This window comes from Arachis ipaensis, chromosome B05 (genome assembly GCF_000816755.2).
Source record: "Arachis ipaensis cultivar K30076 chromosome B05, Araip1.1, whole genome shotgun sequence".
In the NCBI taxonomy this organism is placed as follows: domain Eukaryota; kingdom Viridiplantae; phylum Streptophyta; class Magnoliopsida; order Fabales; family Fabaceae; genus Arachis; species Arachis ipaensis.
In genome coordinates this window covers 122,286,078-122,308,129 of record NC_029789.2, presented here as the reverse complement: position 1 = coordinate 122,308,129, position 22,052 = coordinate 122,286,078, and the positions used below count along the sequence as shown (strand labels likewise).

Sequence of the window (22,052 nt, the reverse complement as noted above, 5' to 3'; positions counted from 1 at the left end):
ACTAGAATTTTTTATTTTAATAAATAAAATAAATGTAGCTGATGTGTATCTCTAAAAATTCGGCAGCTATCCTTCTCAGCTAACCGACCAAATATTTCGGCACTAAGAGCAGACCTCAAACGTAACTTGATCACAGTCACACTAGGGGCGGAGCTAGGCTAACTATTTAGAGGGGGCGGTGTTATATTTTATATTACTATTTCTATTGATAAAATTAAAAAAAAATAAATATCTAATCTCAATCAAAGTAAGACAATAATATATAAAATTACCACTTACAATTTTGTATCATGAAAAGGCTATTCGACGTTTTTTTCTATTTTCAAAATCATCTATAATTGAATTTGTGTCGAAAATAGCTGCTAATTCTTTTTCTATATAGATGACCAAATTGTCTGCAAGAAATTCATCAGCCATCTTACTTCGGAGTCTTGTCTTAACAATTTTCATTGCTGAAAAAGCTCTTTCTGTTGTTGCTGTAGACACTGGTAGAGTCAAAACAAGACGTATTAATCTATCAACCATGTGATAAGTTCTTGATTTTCCCGTTTCTTTCAACTTGTTGCACAATTCAGAAAGTGTACCAATACCTTTCAAATGATTTGGTATATCATGCTGATAATGTTGCAACTGAGATTTCAAAATATTTAGCTCATTAGAAGGAAAGTCAAGGGGATAAAACTTCTCTGCTAACTTGCTGATTTCTTCAATATTAAATGATTTGAAATTGTCCTTAGGATCCAAAGCACAACTCAAAGTCAAAAGCTCTATTGTTTGCTCATTAAATCTACTATTCAACTCTTGTATTTGAGAGTCAATTGTTGCCAAGAATACATCTATTCGATAATGATGCTCAACTGTCACACTTGGTTGACGAGATCGACCTCTTCCAAAAACATATTGTGCACTCATATTAGGGACTTCAATTTCATGTTTTTCATAAAAATCTTTAACATTTGCAAGAAAATTGCACCATCCACCATCTCTTAATTGTTGAAGAAGTAATTTTGATGTAGAAACAACATGCATTGCATTAAGAATATCTTGAGATTGTTGTTGCAGTGCTTGGCAAAGAACATTAGTGATTCCCATAATCTCTTTCATCAAACATTAGTGATTCCCATAATCTCTTTCATCAAGTGCAAAGTGAAAACAAATTCAAATGACAATAATATTTTACTAACACCATAAGCCTAACCTCTTTGTGCATAAGTTGTCCCGTCTTCAATGATATTATTGAGAACAATATTGGTAGCAGTAAATATTTTTACCAAACTGCAAATAGAATTAAAGTGAGAGCTCCATCGAGTATCCCCAACTCTTTGTAAAGTGCTTATTTGATTCGCACCTTTGCCTGTTTCTAATTCATTTTGAGCAACCAAGTTTGCATTTTCAATTGCTTGAGCTTCTTGTAATTGATCATGTCTTTTTGAAGAAGCACTAACAATAGTGACAATAGAGTTTAATTGAGTAAAAAATTCATGAATTTGAAGTACCTCTCTTGAAGCTGCCACCAATGCTAATTGTAACCTATGAGCAAAACAATGCACATAGTATGCTTGTGGAGAATCTTTAAGAAACAGCTTGCAAACCATTCCACTCACCCCGCATGTTGCTAGCACCATCATACCATTGACCCCTAATATTTTCAACTTGGAGATTATAATGAGAAAGGACAGAAATCAATTCTTTCTTTAAAGTTGTTGCACAAGTATCAATGACATGCACAAGATCAAAAAATCTCTCTTTAACAAAACCATCTAGAGTAACAAATCTCAAAACAATGGCCATTTGCTCATTTTTAGATTCATCTCTAGCTTCATCAACAATAATACAAAATTTGGCATCTCCAATCTCTTCTCTAATTGAATTTCTCACCTTAGTAGCAAGAATATGTAGAATTTCTTTTTGGACATCATTTGAAGTATATTTAGCATTTTTTGGAGCATTTTCCAAAACGTTCTTTTTCACTCTTTCATTGTAAGATCCCAAAAATTTCAACATTTCCAAAAAGTTACCTCTGTTGCTTGAACTTTGGCTTTCATCATGTCCTCTGTATGCACAACCTTGAAATGTCAACCATCTAATGCAATCTATAGATGCTCCTAGTCGAATTCGATTCTTTTCAATCTCTTCTGATGTTTGCTTATGAAGAAGTCTCTCAATATGTTGTGATTGTTTCATCAAATCATCACATGATTTCAGTGCCTTATGATGGAATGAGTTAGGACCTTTGCCAATGTGATTCAGAAGAGCACATTCTTTTCCACTATTTACTTTCTTCCAATTCCTGAAACCATTCTCAATAAAAGCATTTGAACCCGTATTGATTGAAGGTTCCTTAGCAAAAAGAAAGCACGGAAAACAATATATAGCATCATCTTCTATAGAATATTCTAACCAAGATGGAAACAATTTAAACCATGAAGCTTGAAAGCGACGATGACTTTTATCACCAGAAAATGGATAATTACCAAGAATTGGTTGATTTGGCCCAACTTTAATATAAGCCCGACGGATTTCATCTCTTTTATTTGGAGGAAACTTCCAAATCATTGGTCGCATTCCAGGATCTCTTTCCAAACGAAAAATATCCAGTTGATTTGGAAGAAGTCGTGGACGCTTTGAGCTATTCCTTAATTAACAAATAATAATAAATTAACTAATTAAGTAAATAACTAAATATATAAAAAAGAATAAAAATAGAACCTTTTTTTGAGAAAGAGGAGTGAAAAATTACTTGTTAAACTACTATCTTTTTTTAATCTGCAAAAAATAAAAAAAATAAGAGTTAAAGAGGTAAAACTGTAAAAGATAAGAAAATTAAAGAGATAAAGAAGAAGAAGAATAGAAAAAATTGTTACCTGAAATTTTGGAAAGCCAAAGCGAAAAGTGGAAGAGAGAGAAACTGTTGTATGCTGGGGAAATAAAAAAAGGGGATGGAGATTGGAGAATGATTGTTTAAACTAAAAACTAAAATTTGGGGGGGGGGGCATTGCCCCCCTTTTCTTCTATGTACCTGCGCCCCTGAGTCACACGCAAGTCAGATCCTATCTTCAGCCCGTTACTAACAAACGGAACTCACCAAGAATATCGGAACAAACCCAACAATATAAACCCACAATCGTCTATAAAACAGAACCAAGCAAACTCACAAAGGCTCAGGTTACACATACTCGCTCTAGTTTATTTCATTTATTCTCGGATAATTCTCATTCTTACTTGAGCGTTGGAGTGCTCTTTGCAGGTACTCCCGCCATCGTGTTTCAAGAGGCCGAGGTTTCCTTATAACACTACTCCCTGGACGAGACATAGCTCCTCCCGGAAGTCAAGCAGCCGACCTAGGCATTGAATACCTCGGCTCACTCTGGACGAAACATTTGGCGCCTATCGTGGGGCCCGAAAGTTAATTTAACCCCATTACCTTTTTATATCGCACTTGGCATTTCTTTTTTACGCAGGATTTCTCAACCTTCGAACATGGCCGATAATGGAGTCCACCAACTCACTCAGGCCGAACTCATGGCCCAGATGGCCGAGCTGCAAGCTGAAGTCAAAAGACTTGCCGAACTATCCACCCAAAACAACGCTAGTAAATGTGAGGAGAATGGTTCCAAAGGAAAAGGCAACGCAAACCTACTAAGTGTCAACCCACCAAAGGAGAAACTGACCTTGGACAACCCGTTCTCTGAGGAAATCACCAATTACCAGATGCCAAAAAATTTCACACTGCCTTCTTCACTCGAGCCATATAAGGGGATTGGTGACCCCCGGCCTCATATTAAGAAATTTCAATCTATGATGTTCTTTAATGGCCCTAATAATGAACCTGTTCTTTGCAGAGCTTTTCCTACTTACCTTGACGGCGCTGCGCTACTTTGGTTTTCAAAACTACCTGCAGGTTCGATATCTTCTTTTGAAGAACTGGCAAAATCCTTCATAGACTACTTCGCTGCAGCACGGATATATGTACACGGATCAGACTACCTCGGCACCATCCGCCAAGGTCCCCAAGAAAGCTTGAAAGACTATCTGACCAGATTTGCAGAAACAACAATGGAGATACCCGATCTGGATCCTGCCGTCCACCTGCATGCCCTGAAGGCCGGACTCCGACCCGGAAAATTCAAAGAGACAATCGCGGTAACTAAGCCGAAGACTTTGGAAGAATTCCGAGAAAGGGCAGCAGGACAGATGGAGATTGAAGAGCTCTGCGAAGCCAAAAGAACGGAGAGAAAACAACCAAAGAAAAAGGATGACAGAGCCACAAGGTCGGCAAATATCAAAGACTCCAAAAAACCCTTCAGACTGACCCCAAAATTCGACAACTACACCAAATTCAACACAAAGAGGGAAAAGATAATTAAAGAAATCCTCAGCGCCAAAATCATAAAACCACCAGCAAGGGCAGGAAGCTACCAGGACCAGCGATTCATCGACAAAAGCAAACACTACGCTTTCCATCAGAAGTATGGACACACAACTGACGAATGCGTGATAGCTAAAGATCTGCTAGAGAGACTAGATCGGCAAGGCCTCCTTGACAAATATATTGAAGAAAGAAGGTACAAAGAAGGTAACAAGGACCGAGAAGAACGTCATCAAGCTACAGGGCACAAGAAGGACAACAAATGGTCAAACAACACTCCCCCCAAAGCATCATAAATTGTATATCCGGAAGATTCGCCGGGGGAGGTGAAACGACTTCGGTGCGAAAATGAAGCTACCGCGCAATGCTAGCAATCGAAGGAACAACACCACAAAACAATAAAAGTGTGCCCGACCTCAATATTACTTTCATCCAGACAGATATATGCTCTGCGGCACCAAACTCGGACGATCCAGTGGTAATTTCCATCCAAACAGGCGAGTTACTGGTAAGAAAAGTCCTTTTGGACCCAGGTAGCAGTGCAGATGTTCTTTTTCACTCTACTTTCTTAAAAATGAAATTATCTGAAAAACTCATGCAACCCTCATCTGGAGAACTAGTAGGGTTCTCCGGAGAAAGAGTCTCAATTAAAGGTTACATATGGTTAAAAACGATGATGGGAGAGGACTCATTGTCATGAACTATTGATATACAATATCTAATAGTTGACTGCCCAAGCCCTTACAATATTATTCTCAAAAGACCTGCTCTGAATATGTTCAGGGCAGTAGTATCTACTCTTTATCTATGTGTTAAATTTCAGGCACAGGACGGCAGGATAGCTACACTCCACTCAGACTGCCAACAAGCTCGACAATGCTATAACGCAAGCCTGAAAAGGTCGGCCACAAGACAAGAGTTCCAACAAGAAGTCAAAGCAATTCACAGCACAAACAAGGTATTATCCCTAGCAGATCTTGACCCCAGAGAAGACACCAGAGAAAGACCTCAGCCAGCGGACGAGCTCCAGAAGGTTCCGCTGACGTCCAAATCGGAGCATGTCACATACATCGGCCAAGCGCTCCAAGGACAAGAAAGAACAGAACTTATAAGGGTGTTACAAGCCAATGCCGACCTCTTCGCTTGGACTCCGGCAGATATGCCAGAGATAGACCCAAACATCATCTGCCACAAACTCGCCACTGACAAAGCAGTCCGGCCTATAGCTCAGAAAAAGAGGAATCTCGGAGCAGAAAAATCAAAGGCAGCCCTAGAAGAGACTAGAAGGCTTCTCAGTGCAAACTTCATTAAAGAAATCCGATTTACCACATGGCTATCTAACGTGGTAATGGTAAGAAAAAACTCAGGTAGATGGCACATGTGCGTCGACTTTACAGATTTGAACAAGGCATGTCCTAAAGATGCATACCCTTTGCCAAGCATTGACAAGCTTGTGGACAATGCATCAAGCTTCAAAAGCTTAAGCTTCATGGATGCATACTCTGGTTACAACCAGATTCTCATGCACCCAGAAGACTAAAGCAAAACAGCCTTCATAACTGAACATGGAAATTTTTGTTACAAAGTAATGCCATTTGGTCTAAAGAACGCAGGTGCAACATACCAGCGCTTAATGGACAAGGTCTTCCGTGACCAAATAGGTCAGAACATAGAGATCTACGTTGATGATATGGTCACCAAAACTACCCCGAATAGGTCCCACTACGATGACCTCAGAGAAATATTTAAGCGAATCCGAGCATACAACATGAGACTAAACCCAGAGAAATGCGCCTTTGGGGTGCAAGGAGGCAAATTCCTCGGATTCATGCTGACATCACGGGAAATCGAGGCAAATCCTGAAAAATGTGACGCAGTACTCAACATGGCAAGCCCTAGAACAATAAAGGAGGTGCAACAGTTGGCAAGAAGGGTAGCGGCTCTGTCCCGATTCTTACCGGCAGCGTCAAACCGATCTTATCACTTCTTCCAGACGATATCAAAGAATAAAAGGTTCGAGTGGACAAAAGAGTGTGAGACAGCATTCATCGAACTCAAAGCCTTCTTATCATCACCACCAGTACTGCAAAGACCAGAGGACGGTAAACCTTTATATTTATATTTGTCCGCTTCCAATTACTCTATAAGCTCGGCTCTTGTCATTGAGACAGGAAAAATACAACGGCCAGTGTATTTCGTCAGCAGAGTCATGCAACAAACAGAACAAAGATATCCGAGAATAGAGCAGCTGGCCTTAGCACTAGTAGTAACAGCAAGAAGGCTCAGGCACTACTTCCAAAGCCACACAATAATTGTAAGAACAAATCAACCATTAAGGCAGATATTGACCAAACCAGAACTGGCTGGACGACTAACCAAATAGTCTGTTGAGCTCTCCGAGTTCGATATCCAATTCCAGTTAAGGCCGGCCCTGAAGGCACAAATCCTAGCAGACTTCATTTCCGAGCTAACACCTGACGAACACCACCACAACAAGCCATGGGAACTTCACGTCGATGGGGCGTCAAGCCGAGGAGGAAGCGGAGCTAGGATAGTCCTTAAAGAAGGAGACAAGGTGATAGCTGAGCAATCCCTCCAGTTCAACTTCTCGGCAAGTAACAATTAGGCCGAGTACGAAGCACTCATAGCAGGGCTAAAGCTCGCCCTCAATCTCCAGGTACATAGCCTGACAGCATATTGCAATTCCCTCTTGGTGGTTCGACAAATCCGAGGAGAATTCCAGGTAAAAGATCCCTTGCTTGAGAAGTACTGGCTCAAAGCAACGGATCTCATTTCAAAGTTCAATTCATTCATAACATTACATGTGCATAGAGAAAAGAACATTAGAGTAGACATACTATCTAAACTTGCTGCCACTAGAACAGACACACAAACATCGGCTTTATCACAACTCACACTCAAAAAACCTAGCATTGAAATACTATCTATAACAAGCATTGACCATCTCCACGATTGGAGAACACCTTTCCTTGAATACATCAATGCAGGTATCATACCAAGAGACGAACTTAACCCACAACACTTCAAACGAAAGGCGAGTCTCTACACAAACATAGCGGGAGAACTATACAGGTGCGGCTTCTCACAAGCATTACTAAAATGCCTAGACAAAGACGAAGCAAAAGAGGTAATGGACGAGGTTCATGAGGGCGTGTGTGGAAACCACATCGGAGGACGATCCCTCGCCGCAAAGATCGTCCGAACAGGATACTACTGGCCGACCATGAAAAGGGATTGCATAACAAAAGTAAAGACATGTGACAAATGTCAGAAGCACGCAGCCATCTCTACGAAGCCCGCCGAGGTATTACACAACATGGAGGTAAGCTGGCCCTTTCACAGATGGGGGCTCGACATTCTCGGCCCATTTCCAGTAGCACCAGGCCAGGTAAAATTTCTCCTAGTATCAATAGACTATTTCTCCAAATGGATAGAGGCACAACCATTAGTAAGAATAACGGCCGAAAAGGTACGATCTTTCATTTGGAAAAACATCATATGTCGATTCAGAATACCAAAGGAAATAATATCAGACAATGGTAGGCAATTCACAGATAATAAGCTCGGCTCATTTCTAAGTAATTTTAATATACAGCATCATTTTAGCTGGTCGAACACCCACAAACTAATGGGCAAGCCGAGGCTGCTAACCGAGTTATAATGCAGGCAATAAAGAAAAAGCTCGATAATGCGAAAGGAGAATGGGCGGAGCTAATTCCAGAAGTATTGTGGAGCTACAACACCACAATACAAACCACCACGGGCGAAACACCCTTCAAACTAGTCTATGGGTCGGAGGCGTTAATCCCGGTAGAGGTCGGAATTCCCACATTGAGAACCGAACTATACGACGAACTACATAACACAAACGCAAGAAACACCGAGCTTGACCTCGCAGAAGAAGACAGGAAAATCGCCGCCATTAAGCAGAGAGCCCAGAAACAACTGGCAGAAAGAAAGCATAATAAGAAGGTGGTGCCGAGGACATTCGAGGAGGGTGACTTAGTCCTCAGACGAACAGAGAAAGCCAGACGACCTCCTTCACATGGAAAGCTCTCCGCAAATTGGGAGGGACCATTCCGAGTATCCAGAGTGCTCAGAATGGGGCTTACCAGCTACAAACATTACAAGGCAATCCAATTTCAGGGAATTGGAACATCTCTTCACTAAAGTTATACAGATCATAAAATTGTACATTTTGCGAATGAAGGTACTCTTTTTTCCCTTAGAGGTTTTTTTTTTTATCCCAAAATGGGTTTTTACCTAAGGAGGGTTTTAATGAGGCCAGACACCCAAATCAAACAAATGCAACCGATTATTTGTTCACCTATCTTAGACTACTTTTTAATACACCATTCTATCAAAATAACTATATCATCAAGGTGACCTAACCACAGTCAATGCATAACTTAAGTCAAAACAAGAACCAAGTGTTCACAAAAACATCAAACCGACTATAACTCGGCCAAACAAAAACAAAATAAGTCATCATTACAAACAAAACATGTCCAAACACATAAATAAAAAACAACTCAATGAGGAGGGGCGTTCTCGTCATGGTCATCCACTGTGCCATCCACCACTAACTTCCCATCAATAACGACCTTCGTCACGTCCATCCAAGAACAATCAAATCAGGTGCCAAAGCGGCAATCTAACTAACAGCTCGATCGAAACCAGAAGCAAACATTTTCATACCCAACTCCTCCAATTCGTGAACTCGGGAAGTCAGCTGACCTTTAGCCAAGTTACTATCCTTGATGTCAGACTGGAGGAGCCGAATCTAATCCCTGAAACGATTAACCTCGTCCTCAGACGACTTCAGCTTCAATGTCACATCCGCAATCGCCTCGTCCTTCTCCTTCAAAGCCTTCTCCATTACAGTATCTTTATCCTTCAACAACTTCTCCAGCTCGGCAGCTCTCCCCGCACTTGCTTGCTGCTCAGCTCTGATCAATTCGATAGTACGACCAACGCACATCAAGCGTGAAGCAACAATCTATTAATGGCAACACGAAAACACATAAACAACGGCAGTAACATTAGAGGGCAAAAAGAAATAGAATAAATAAACACAGAGGCTAACCTGAATAAACTTTCCCATACCCTCCATCCCAATACGACGAGTCATGAGCATATCGCCAGGGTATTAAGAAACCCTATCAGAGAGCTCGGCTATGGGAAACTGGTCACTCCACAGAGAATGAGTGCTCGTCCCTGGTATGAACCCGTGAAGTCGCCTTTGCCGATCAAATGCAGACCTAGCACCTCCCGCAATATCCTTATCACATTCGGAAATAACCTCCAGAGACTGATCCGTTTCATCTCTCTTTTTCTTATGTGACGACGCGGGATGGGCAGTGGATTGAGCCACCTCGCCACCACCATCCTTGAGAACCCCAGAAACCCCAGCATCCTTCTCCTTTTTCTTCTTCAAAAAAGATTGGAATCGAGAGGGATCAAGAAGAGGAGCTCGCCCACCTGCAAAAGGAAGAACAGTCAAATAAACAAAATAAATACACAACAGACAGTACAGTAACCATCGTTACCTATGTAAGCTTTCAAACCCTCACTATCACCTGCATCATGCAAACGAAGAAGGTCGGGGATTGATAAACACACCCCATCAGCAAAACACTCAATCAGAAACTCTAGAAGGCAATGCTCATCCTCACTTCGCTCGGTAGCCTTTAAGATCTGACATGGCTCGGAACACCAGTTCAAGGGAAACCTTTCTATGAGCTTGTCATCCAGATAAAATGGATACTCGGCCTCCAGCGACCGAACCTTAACAAACAAAGATTTAAAGTTTTTGAAAGAAGATTTAAAAAGCAAGAAAAGGGAACGACCAGAAAAACTACTCAGACAAATCCACAACCCTTTCCTAACCCCTTTAGACTGAAACAACGAAAAGAATAGAGGAAGGGAACAAGGAAAAGATAGGAACTCCATTAAGCACTGAAAAGCACGAAGGAAGGCCCATGAATTTGGGTGTAGTTGAGAAGGCGCACAGTTTAGTTGGGTCAACAAGTCACACTCGAAGGCAGAGAAAGGTAACTTAACACCTAACTCCGTGAAACATGGAGTATACATGTAAAAATATTCCCAATTCCCGCTACTTTTGCAAACCCTATCATCAGTTGAATAGGGAAGCAACTGCACACCCACACCAGAACCCTCTCTCACAACTTTCAGACTTTCTAGTTTATGCATGGATGCCGAATCAACATACAAAGAAGAACGAGTTTTCACATCATCATGAACCTAATGATATGGGTTATCTTTCTTCTCCTCAACAGCCATCTTTTTCTCTTTCTCTTTCACCATAACAAAAGCAAAAAACAGTAAGTGTGGGAGACAATACTAACCTATAGAATTCATAGTCGAAGATAAAAACCGAAAGAAGATGAGGCAACAGAACGTCAGTTCCCAAAAACAAAAACCAAATAATATCACCAAGCCCACTAACTTAGTGGGTAAACCAAGTGACAACCGTAAATGCCTCGAAAAACCAAAGGGATTCATTAAACATGATGCGCCAAACGAGACAGAAAACTCTTGACTTCCTTTGACTCCCCTTGACCCCCAAGACCAAAAATGGGCCCAACGACCAACAACTCAACCGAAACAAAACCCAGTTGATCAAAACTTGCTTGCCACCAAAGACATGGAGATAAACAAGCTTGGGGGGTGATGCGTGGCAGAAGTTAACCAATTAAAAGATTTCAATTAAGAGACAGCGTTGCACGTATAGCTCTTAACCAACTAAGATCTGCCTCACCAATTTAAAAAGGGTTGTCACAAATTTTAGAAATAAATTACTGGGAGTATGAATCCCAGGTCGTCTCCCAACGAGTTGCAGGCAAGAGTGCTAATTTATTAATCAGAAAATTTCCAGAAAGTTGAATTTGATAACGGGTAATTAAAATAGTTGTGAACTAAGGCAATAAAAATAAACTGAAAATAATTATTGATATTCTGAATAAAAGGCCTTGACTGGGGGAATAATTAAGCGGAACTTCTATCCTTATTGGGATCTTCTCAAGTGTGGTGTAAAAAGGTTGTTGTTCTCACTCGATTTTCCCTTACCAAATAAGGAAAGATATGGTGATTGTGCTAACTTTTACCCTCAGGTCCTAGCCCTCTCCCTTGGGGAGGTCTAGTGTTAGTAAGTATGAAGTTAGCTAACAACGTCCAGTTTAACTAAGCACTTGAACATTCCAACTCAAGTATCACCTCTTAATTAACCCCCATGTCAAGTAGAAATTCTACTCCATTGACATGAAATTAATAATCATAAAAATATGAGAAGACATAATTGATTAAAATAAAATAGAGAATTAAAATTAATTAAAATAAAAATAACTTCATATATTAATAAATTCAAAATGTAACATACTTAATTGAATAAGGTCAATGAGTAACTAAGTAAAAATAAAGGAATACGGAAACAAACTAAAGTGATGTCTTCAACGGAGGTAATGACTTTCAGCATCCGAAAATCCCAGGCAAAACATAAACTATCAATCTAACGCAACTCTAAAAACTCATATCTAAAACTAAGTGTAATCCTAATGTGATGAATCTCAATGTGTGTGGATGCCTCTTTGAGTCTCTACATGTTTCCTAGGTTTAATCTGTGTTTCTGGGCCAAAAACTGGGTCAAAAAGCGGCCCGAAATCGCCCCCAACGTATTCTGTTATTTTTGCAGATTGCGCAGGTCACGCGTACGCATCGTCCATGCGTTCGCGTCAGGCAGCAATTTTTCTTGTCACGCGTTCGCGTCATCCACGCGTTCGCGTCATGCGTGCAGACTCCAATCTACGCGTTCGCGTCGGGCACGCGTCCGCGTCGCTATGAATTCTTCATTTCGCGCGTTCGCATGGGCCATGCGCTCGCGTCATTGCTCGCTGGTCATCTCCTTAGTTTCTTGTGTTTCTTCCATTTTTGCAAGCCTCCTCTCCAATTTCCAAGCCATTCATGCCCTATAAAGCCTGAAACACTTAACACACAAATCATGGCATTGAATGGGATAAAGGAGAATTAAACTGCATAATTAAAAGTCTCTGGGAAGCAAGTTTCCAATCATGGAGTAATTTTGGGAAGGAATTGTAAATACATGCTTATCATATGAATAAGTGGGTAAAGAATTGATAAAACCACACAATTAAACACAATATGAATCATAAAATAATGGTTTATCAACCTCCCCATGTAACACCCTAACTATTAAAATGTCACGCTTCCGGCTGCGCCACTCTGATAGCTCGAGTATTACGACGACTTTTTAAAATATTTAATAGTAAAACATGAGCCTGTTTAAAACTTAAAAAAAACGAATATTCAAAACTTCTATCCATCCATTATAGTACTGTTTACACTACTTACAAATAATACATAAATATATACATCATACCAATATGCAAACTTCACATATGCATTTGTATGCTTTGCTTGGGTTTGAACTTGTTTTGGTTTGCCTAATTGCTAAACTGTTCTTAACTGCTATTTGAACAATTTGCTGTAACTGCTACCTACTTGTGCTTTCCTTGTTTGTCTTGCCTGTGTTTGTCCTGGTGTGCTACATTTGAGAATGAACCTTGGTGCTGAATTAATGACTGTGTTGTTTGATTGTGTGGTTGGTTTCTGATTGAGATTTGCTTATGAGAAAGGAAAGACTTTGAATTTCTGAAAATGTTAAACACTGCCTCTTTGAAAAGGTTTTAAACGATTAACTATTGAATTTTAGAAGTATTTATAAGACAATGATAATCACAGAATCTGAAAACAGTTTTCTTATTGAATATCTTCTTATGACAACTTTGAAACTCCGTGGTGAGACCGTGTGGTTAGGTTCTCACCCCCTATAGCTTTACCTTTTCAGGAACCGGATGAAGAAGCGTTAAGAAGAGTTATACTGTGTTTGGTTGATATGTTGTTGTATTAATTAGATTATTTTATTCCCTCGTCTTTGTTATTACAAATTTGTAAGAGGGATAGGAATTGTATGTTTTATATGTATATTATATTATGAGTTATTATATAAGGAGTCTTGTATATGAATCTATGCCTGTTTGTATTTTTATTAAGATAAAGTGTTTATTTCCGGTTTTTAAGGAAATCAGCGATACAGTGTCGAGTCACAGGCTCCTATTTTAGTATTTAGTATGTAAAGTAATCGTAATACTCCTTGCTATCAGAGTAGCACAGCCGGAAGCGTGACTTCTGATAGTGAGGGTGTTACACCCCACACTTAAACATTAGCATGTCATCATGCTTAGTTGAAGGAGATAAAGTAAATGAATAGGGACATGTGAAACTCATGAAATGCAATGCAACCTATGTATATATGTAAATGCAACTATATGCTTCTTGTCTACTTGGTCAAAAGTAAATAAGCTCTTCAAGACAAATATGAATTAGATTTCACTAACTCAACTCATATAGTAAATACAGGTAACATTGTAAGAAGACAGCTCATGAAAGCAGGGAACATAGAATTAAGCATTGAACCCTTACTGGTAGTGTATATGCACTCTAATCACTCAGGTGTATAGGGTAATCACTCTACTATTCTCTAATCATGCTCTCTAAAAATTGTTCTTCACCTAACGAATCAACAATATTTAACATACCAATGCAAACATCATGAGGTCTTTTTCAAGGTTGTAATGGGGCTAAGGTAAGGGTAAGGGTATATATATGGCTAAGTGAGCTTTATAAATTGAATCTTTAATTAACCTAAGCTCTCACCTAACATACATACACTCTATATAACTCTAGAATCATGCCTAGCTACCCATAGTCTTCACTTTTGCATTACATACTCATGCATCAACTTTTCTTTAATTTTATCACATATGCATTGATCTTTTCCTTATCCTAACTTAGCATTGGGATAATTTTGTCCCCTTATTTATTTACTTATTTATTGAATATATATATTTTTTTGGATTTTTTTCTTTTTTTTTTTAGAATAAAAGTAAACATAACATTATCAATGCACATGGATTTTTAATTTTTCTAGTCTCACATGAGTAGGTACCCAAATTCCCATTATTTATCAAAGTAAAATAACACATTCCCTCATTATCCCTTGTTCCCATAATTTTACCATACTCAATTAATACACAAATCCTATCTTAAGCTAACCAAAGATTCAATTTGCATATTTAATTGCTTTTCTGCTTAAGGCTAGTAATGTAGTAAAATATAGAACAAATAGGATTAAGAGGCTCAAAGTGGCTAACAAAAGTAATTTAAAGGGTAGGCTTATTTGGGATAAGTGAGCAAAAATCAAATAATGGCCTCAATCATACGCATGCATATAACATATTAAATATTGGACATATAGGATGAAACAAAATAAGATTACAATCATAGAGAAGTAAACACACAAGAATAAAATATTTATGGTTAAATAATGTAACCATATAAATAAGCTCAAATCTTACAGGTTGTGTATTCTTAGCTTTTTAAACTATGTTCCAAATACAACTTCAAACAAGTTTACACAAAGGTTTTGATTTAAATTAGTGAAATTTTTTAGAAAATAGGGTCTTAGAAGAAACTTATTATTTTCAATCAAGTAGAACATGCATGCAACTAATTATTACTATGCAATTTATCCTATCCTAAATGAAAAATTAACTAAAAATCCTATTTTATTGGTGTTTAAGGAAAAGAAATTACCTCCGAAAGTCAGGTACTGACCGACCTCCCCACACTTAAGGCTTTGCACCGTCCTCGGTGCCATCTGTCAGAAACAGAGGGTGGCTGGTAGCAGCATCTCCACCATCGGGATCGTCATGGTTCCCTGTGCTGGTAAATGAGGTGGATTCCGAGGTATCTGGGTCTTTGTAGTTTCCCAAAAGTAGCTCCTTAAGGTATGTGAATCGGCGCTTGTTACGGCGCTCTCTTAGCTTTGCTTTGTGTTCCTGCCAATCCAACCTTTCAAGTATCTGATGGAGCAGTTGGTTTGTTGTAGGTGCTTGTGGTGTTGAAGGAGGAATGTCTTCAGCCGATCTTGTAGGCTGGCTTGTAGTGGCTGTTGATGGTCTGATATATTTCTCGTTGATGACATGTCACCATGTCATGTTTTTCTATGCTTTTTCATACAAGAAATTAATGATTTGTGCTTAAATATTGAATGCTTTTGTACTTAATTGGTATATTTCCTTGATCTTTTAATTTTATAAATCATGTAGGAAATAAGATGAAAAAAGAAGCAAAGAAGCACAAAATAAGCTAAAAAGGAGAAAAAAAAGAGCTTTGGAAAACACTTTGAAATTGGAGCACACTTTGGAGTCTTAGGCCATGCTTTTAAAAGCGTGGCCCATGACCAAATAAAAGGAAAATAGGCAATCAGCACAAAGCTCAGCTCACTTGGAGAGATGAGCGCTACAAGAGTGAAAAATGAGCTTGGAATGCAAAATTTTGGCTAAGTTAAAATCTGGGCGCTCACAGCATGACCATGCCTCCTTCCAAGGGCTATAACTTGAGCTACAGATGTCCGATTGATGTGATTCTAGTTGCGTTGGAAAGCTGACATTCAGAGATTTCCAACGATGTATGGCAACTTATATTTGGCATGAAATAGTGGCACAAATGAAATGCATCTTTAAGGGCAAAAAACAAGCAAAAAAATCAGCCAATGCTTCCACCAAGGCTCGAAGCTGGAACCTCACTCCAAGGCAAAGTAGCACTCACTTAGAGAGCACTGTGCTCTCGATAATGCTCACTTTGTGAGCTGAGCTTGGTCTTTTCTTTCCTTGTTTCTTGGCCTCATATTGTGCTCAGCTCACAAAGTGAGCTGAGCGCTACCCATGGGCATCACACAAGCAATTTTGACACGGCCAGGGAGTGGAGCGCGCAAATTTGACACGGCCAGGGGCAACACAGCGTGCAACAAAATGGCACCAAGGCACCAATGCTCAGCTCACAAAGTGAGCTGAGCAGATTGCTATTTACACTTTCCTGTTGAATTTTAATTTCCAGCACCCACTCCCCTTTATATTTCATGCAATTTATATTTCTTGTCATTTAAGATTCTTACAATTTACATTTCTTGCTCTTTAAGTTTCTGTCCAATTTTACTTACTGCACTTTATAATTTCTGCACACTTACTTTCTGCAACTTTAAATTCTTTGCACTTTACATTATGTTCTCAAATTTTCACTCAATTCACTCAATGTTAGCTTGACTAAACTAACCACCCACTAAAGTTGCTTGATCCATCAATTCCTGTGGAATCGACCTCACTCTAAGTGAGTTTTACTACTTGATACGACCCGGTATACTTGCCGGTGAGTTTTAGGTGTTTTGGAAAATTCGTTTTTCCACAAAAATACCATCACCCGTTAGGGACGTACTGATCATCCCGTGGAAGGAAGGCTTTGGTGTCCCCAGCTCTGTAGGAGACTCCGGCTACTGAGATGAGATCTAAAACCAAGGCGGGAAAAGGTAGGTTACCCGCTATCTGTACGTGTCCCATTACATTCCGAATGTGTCTTGGTAAATTGAGGTGCTGGTCTGTAAGGATACACTAGAGTAAAACAGCCATATCTGTAGTGAAGGAGGACTCGTGAGTGCTCGGAAAGACATAATGAGACATGATCTGTGCCCATACTCGAGCCTCCAAGGTGAGTGCTGAAGCCGATATCCCTTTTGGTCGGGATCGATGGTATCCGTAGATCCATAAGCTGCCAGGTTGTGCTATTACTCTGAGAACGGCGTCCTAGTCAAATTGGTATGTCTGGCGTTTGAGTGAGGCTTCTTGGAATGTGTCCAATCCTTCTGGAGCAGAGGGAAGATCTAAAGCTTGTTGAATGGCCTCTTCAGTGATGGGGACTTGCTTCTGACGGACACAGACAGATTGCATGGTTGGCATGTGAAAGTTGGAGTAGAATTCTACTACCCATGAGAGATTAACCTGCCTTGGCTGTCTCCGTAGAAATTCCCATTGTCTTCGTTCAATTTGTGGCTCAACAAATTTAGCAATGTGATTTGGGAGGATGATAAGGTATTCATTGTTGTAATTCCTCTTTGCCAGGATGGGAAACATCTGCTCACAGTAGCGGTTAGGAAACCGCGCAGTGTCCTTTGCTGGAAAATTTTTTTCTTTTTCATCGACCTTGATGATCCTCTTAATTCTTTTTGTTGAGGGCTTTACTACTGTTGAAGATGGCTCTACCACTAATGTTCTTTTTGTTCCTCTCCTTGCTGGTGGTTTGGGGTAGCTTTCTCTTTGCCTTTCTTGGGGGCCATCCTGAAAAAGGAAAGAGAAAGTAATATGTAAAGCTAAGGGTTCGAGCAAGGGAGCGAATATTATGAGTGGTAATCAATGCATGGTAAAGAGGGATGTCGTTAACACATGGTCTAGACTACATGTGAAAAGTGCATCAAAGGTAATATAACAAATGCATGTGATGGCAATTGAATGCTAGATATTTATTGGCATGCTGGCAAAGGCATGAGTAGCATAGATCAAGCATTCAATGTCCAAGTTAGATTACCAAGTCTTTCAAACTAATAACATGTTTGTATTGACAATTAAATTAAATTAATAAAATATAAAAAGGTTTTTGTGATAAGCAAGCATTAAGGTAGTATCATAACATGAAAGTAGTGCAAGATGCCATACGAGCTTTTTCACAAACACATAGTATGCATGGGAAACATGTTTTTGAAATAGAAAATTTGAACATGCAAGCAACCCTTATGAAAAGTAATATATAATTGTCAAACAAAACCATAATAATCCACAAGCAAAATATGGAAATTAAAGAATGAAATAAATTTTCAACACTAATAAAAAGAGATAAAAAGAAAGAAAAATAAGGGAAAATATAGATTATGAAGGTGAAAAGAAGAAAAAATTTAAAACATAAATAAAATTGATAAAGAAAAGTAAAAAGTAAAAAAAGAGAGAAAAGAACCTTGATGATGGGTGTGAAAAATAAGGAAGGAGAATGTAAAAAGTGAGAATGAATAGAGAAGGAAGAAGCGGGAAGAAAGAAATAACAAAGAAAAAGAAAAAAAATTAGGATTTGGGGAAGAAAATATAAGATATTTTGGTTGATTTGAATATTCTGTGCGCTGCATGCGACGCGGACCTGTGGGTCACGCGGTCGCGTGGCATGTGAATTTGTCAAGTGACGCGGATGCGTGGGTCACGCGGTCGCATGACTTGAATTGTGCGAATGGCGCGACAGCAGCCGCGCGTTCGCGCGACTTTTTCTGTTTCAAACTCTATTTGCCAAATTTTAAGGTGACGCGATCGCGTGGTTGACGCGATCGCGTGAATGGTGATGTTTTGAAAACGACGCGACCGCGTGGGGGCATGCGGTCGCGTGATGCAGCTGGTGCTTCTAGCATCAGTCCAGCCCAGCTCCATCACAACATGCTGCCATACACCTATTTACGTCGAATTTTTAGGGTCACGCGTTCGCGTGGGTGACGCAAACGCGTGGGAGGCCTATTTTCCAAATGACGCGGCCGCGTGGGTGACGCGGACACGTAGCATGTTTGTGCCTAAGGCACGCCTCCAGCCACGCTTTCGCGTGACTCACTGTTCACTTTTCTTTTCTTCCTATTGCACCTATGACGCGGACGCGCGCTGCCGCGTCGCGTGCGTGCTTTTTTGTTTTTTTAAATATGCAAAATGCATATGCAAACTGTATGCAGCTAAATGCAGGGATGATGAGAAGAGTCATTAACATCATAAAAATAATGTAAAAATAAAACTAAGATTGAAACGGAACGATCATACCATGGTGGGTTGCCTCCCACCTAGCACTTTGCTTTTACGTCCTTAAGTTGGACGCTCGTTAGGCTCATTCAGCTTCTCTTGGTGGATCTTCTAAGAGGAAGATCTCTAGTTCCTTTTGATTCTTCGTCTTCTCACTATGGTAAAGCTTTAGGCGATGTCCATTGACTTTAAGAAATTTGGAGTTAACAGGATGACGCAGGTAGAAAACTCCATATGGCTCTACCTTTTCTATTATGTATGGACCTTCCCATCTTGATCTCAGTTTACCTGGCATGAGCCTCAGTCTGGAATTATATAGTAGAACTAACTCCCCTGGTCGGAATTCTTTCCTTTTTATGTGCTTGTCATGGACAGCCTTAATTTTCTCCTTGTAACGCCTGGAGTTGTCATATGCTTCTAGGCGGAGGGTCTCTAGTTCTGCTAGTTGCAGCTTTCTTTCAGCACCAGCTTTCGTAAGATTCATGTTGCACTCCTTCACAGCCCATAAAGCCTTGTGTTCCACCTCTACGGGGAGGTGACAAGCCTTTCCGTATACCAAGCGGAAGGGGCTCATCCCAATGGGTGTCTTGTACGCTGTTCTATATGCCCAGAGTGCATCTTGTAGCCTGGCACTCCAGTCCTTCCTATGAAGTTTTACTATCTTCTCCAAAATACATTTAATCTCTCTGTTAGAGACTTCTGCTTGCCCATTGGTCTGGGGAAGATAAGCTGTGGTGACTTTGTGAATTATCCCATGCCTTTTCAGTAATCATGTTAGTCTCCTGTTACAAAAATGGGTGCCTTGATCACTCACGATTGCTCGTGGTGATCCAAAGCGACAAATAATATGGTTTCTAACAAAGGAAACATCAGTGTTAGCATCATCAGTACGGGTAGGAATTGCTTCCACCCATTTAAAAACATAATCTACAGCTAACAGTATATAAAAGTAACCATTAGAATTTGGAAATGGACCCATGAAGTCAATGCCCCAAATATAAAAAATTTCACAGAAAAGCATATGCTGTTGAGGCATCTCGTCCCTCTTGGATATATTACCAAACCTTTGGCATGGGGAACAAGGTTTACAAAATTCAGCAGCGTCCTTAAAAAGAGTAGGCCACCAGAATCCGCAATCTAGAATTTTTCTAGCTGTTCTTTGAGGGCCAAAATGTCCTCCACTCTCAGATGAGTGGCAGGCATCTAAAATAGACTTGAATTCTGATTGAGGAACACACCGTCGAATTTACCTGGAACTTGGTCAACACCACACCTCTATAAATATGGATCATCCCATACATAGTATTTGGACTCGCTTTTCAGCTTGTCTCTTTGGTGCTTAGTAAAATTTGGAGGAAAAGTGTGGCTAACTAGATAATTAGCTACAGGTGCATACCAAGGAACTACTTCAGATACTGCTTGTAAGTTATCAAATGGGAAATTATCATTTATAGAAGTGGAGTCACCCTTAGTGTGCTCAAGGCAACTCAGGTGGTCTGCCACTAAATTCTGGTTACCACTCTGGTCCTTAATTTCTAAATCAAATTCTTGTAACAGCAGTATCCAACATATTAGCCTTGGTTTGGACTCCTTTTTAGCTAATAAGTATTTTAGAGCTGCATGGTCTGAGTACACTACTACCTTAGTACCAAATAAATAGGCTCGGAATTTATCCAGAGAAAAAACAATAGCAAGAAGCTCTTTTTAGTAGTAGTATAATTAGACTGAGCAGCATCTAAAGTTTTAGATGCATAAATAATTACAAAACGGTCTTTACCTTCGCGCTGAGCCAGCGCTGCTCCTACTGCGTGGTTGGAAGCATCGCACATGATTTCGAATGGCTGGCTCCAGTCTGGTCCTCTTACAATTGGAGCTTGAGTCAGAGCGATCTTCAGCTTATCAAACGCTTGCATACAGCTCTCATATTAGACATAACATGTCCTAGTACAATTCTGTGTTTTACCATAAAGTGACATTTTTCAAAATTTAACACAAGGTTTGTATTAACACATCTGTCTTACACTCTAGATAAACTATCCAAGCAAAGGCTAAATGAATCACCATATATGCTGAAATCATCCATAAAAATTTCCATACAGTTCTCAATAAGATCAGAAAAAAGACTCATCATGCACCTTTAGAAAGTAGCAGGGGCATTACACAAGCCAAAGGGCATTCTCTTATAAGCATAAGTCCCAAAAGGACATGTAAAAGTAGTCTTCTCCTAATCTTCAGGAGCTATATGAATTTGAAAGTATCCTATATAACCATCTAAGAAACAATAATGAGATTTACCTGACAGGCGATCAAGCATTTGATCAATGAATGGCAAGGGATAGTGATCCTTACGAGTGGCTTGGTTGAGACGGCTATAGTCAATGCAAACTCTCCATGAATTCTGTACTCTAGTTGTCAGGAGCTCTCCATGCTCATTCTTTATTGTTGTGACGCCAGACTTCTTGGGCACCACTTGTACTGGACTGACCCATTCATTGTCTGAAATTGGGTAAATGATATCAGCTTCAAGTAGTCTGGTCACTTCCTTCTTGACAACTTCTAAGATGGTGGGATTCAATCTTCTTTGAGGCTGACGGACAGGCTTTGCTCCCTCTTCTAAGAATATTTTATGTTCACAAATTTGAGGACTGATGCCTACTATATCCGCCAAGCTCCATCCAATTGCTTTCTTATGTTTTCTCAGCACCTTGAGTAGCTGTTCTTCCTGTTAAGAAGTGAGTTCCCTTGTAATGATGACTGAGAACTTCTGCTTGTCCTCAAGGTAAGCATACTTGAGGTATGGAGGGAGGGGCTTCAACTCTAATTTCTGTTCATAGCTAGGCTCTGGATCATCCGGGGCTGGTGATAATGGTAAAGTCTTCTCATGGTTTTCAGAAAGTGTCCCCACCCCTGGA

The 22,052-nt window shown here is 39.9% G+C and overlaps 3 protein-coding genes across 3 annotated transcripts; 1 reads left to right on the top strand and 2 right to left on the bottom strand.

Annotated features, from left to right (window-relative positions):
- Positions 289-1,092, bottom strand: LOC107640998. Its single transcript, XM_016344505.1, has one exon. It carries the CDS (start codon positions 1,090-1,092, stop codon positions 289-291), a length of 804 nt encoding a protein of 267 aa, XP_016199991.1.
- LOC107640997 (zinc finger MYM-type protein 1-like) lies at positions 1,573-3,260 on the bottom strand. Its single transcript, XM_016344503.1, has 2 exons — positions 3,223-3,260; positions 1,573-2,635 (listed from the first exon to the last, which is right to left on the bottom strand). The coding sequence occupies exons 1-2, from the start codon at positions 3,258-3,260 to the stop codon at positions 1,573-1,575; spliced, it is 1,101 nt and encodes a 366-aa protein (XP_016199989.1).
- On the top strand, positions 3,481-4,665 carry LOC107640996. Its single transcript, XM_016344502.1, has one exon. It carries the CDS (start codon positions 3,481-3,483, stop codon positions 4,663-4,665), a length of 1,185 nt encoding a protein of 394 aa, XP_016199988.1.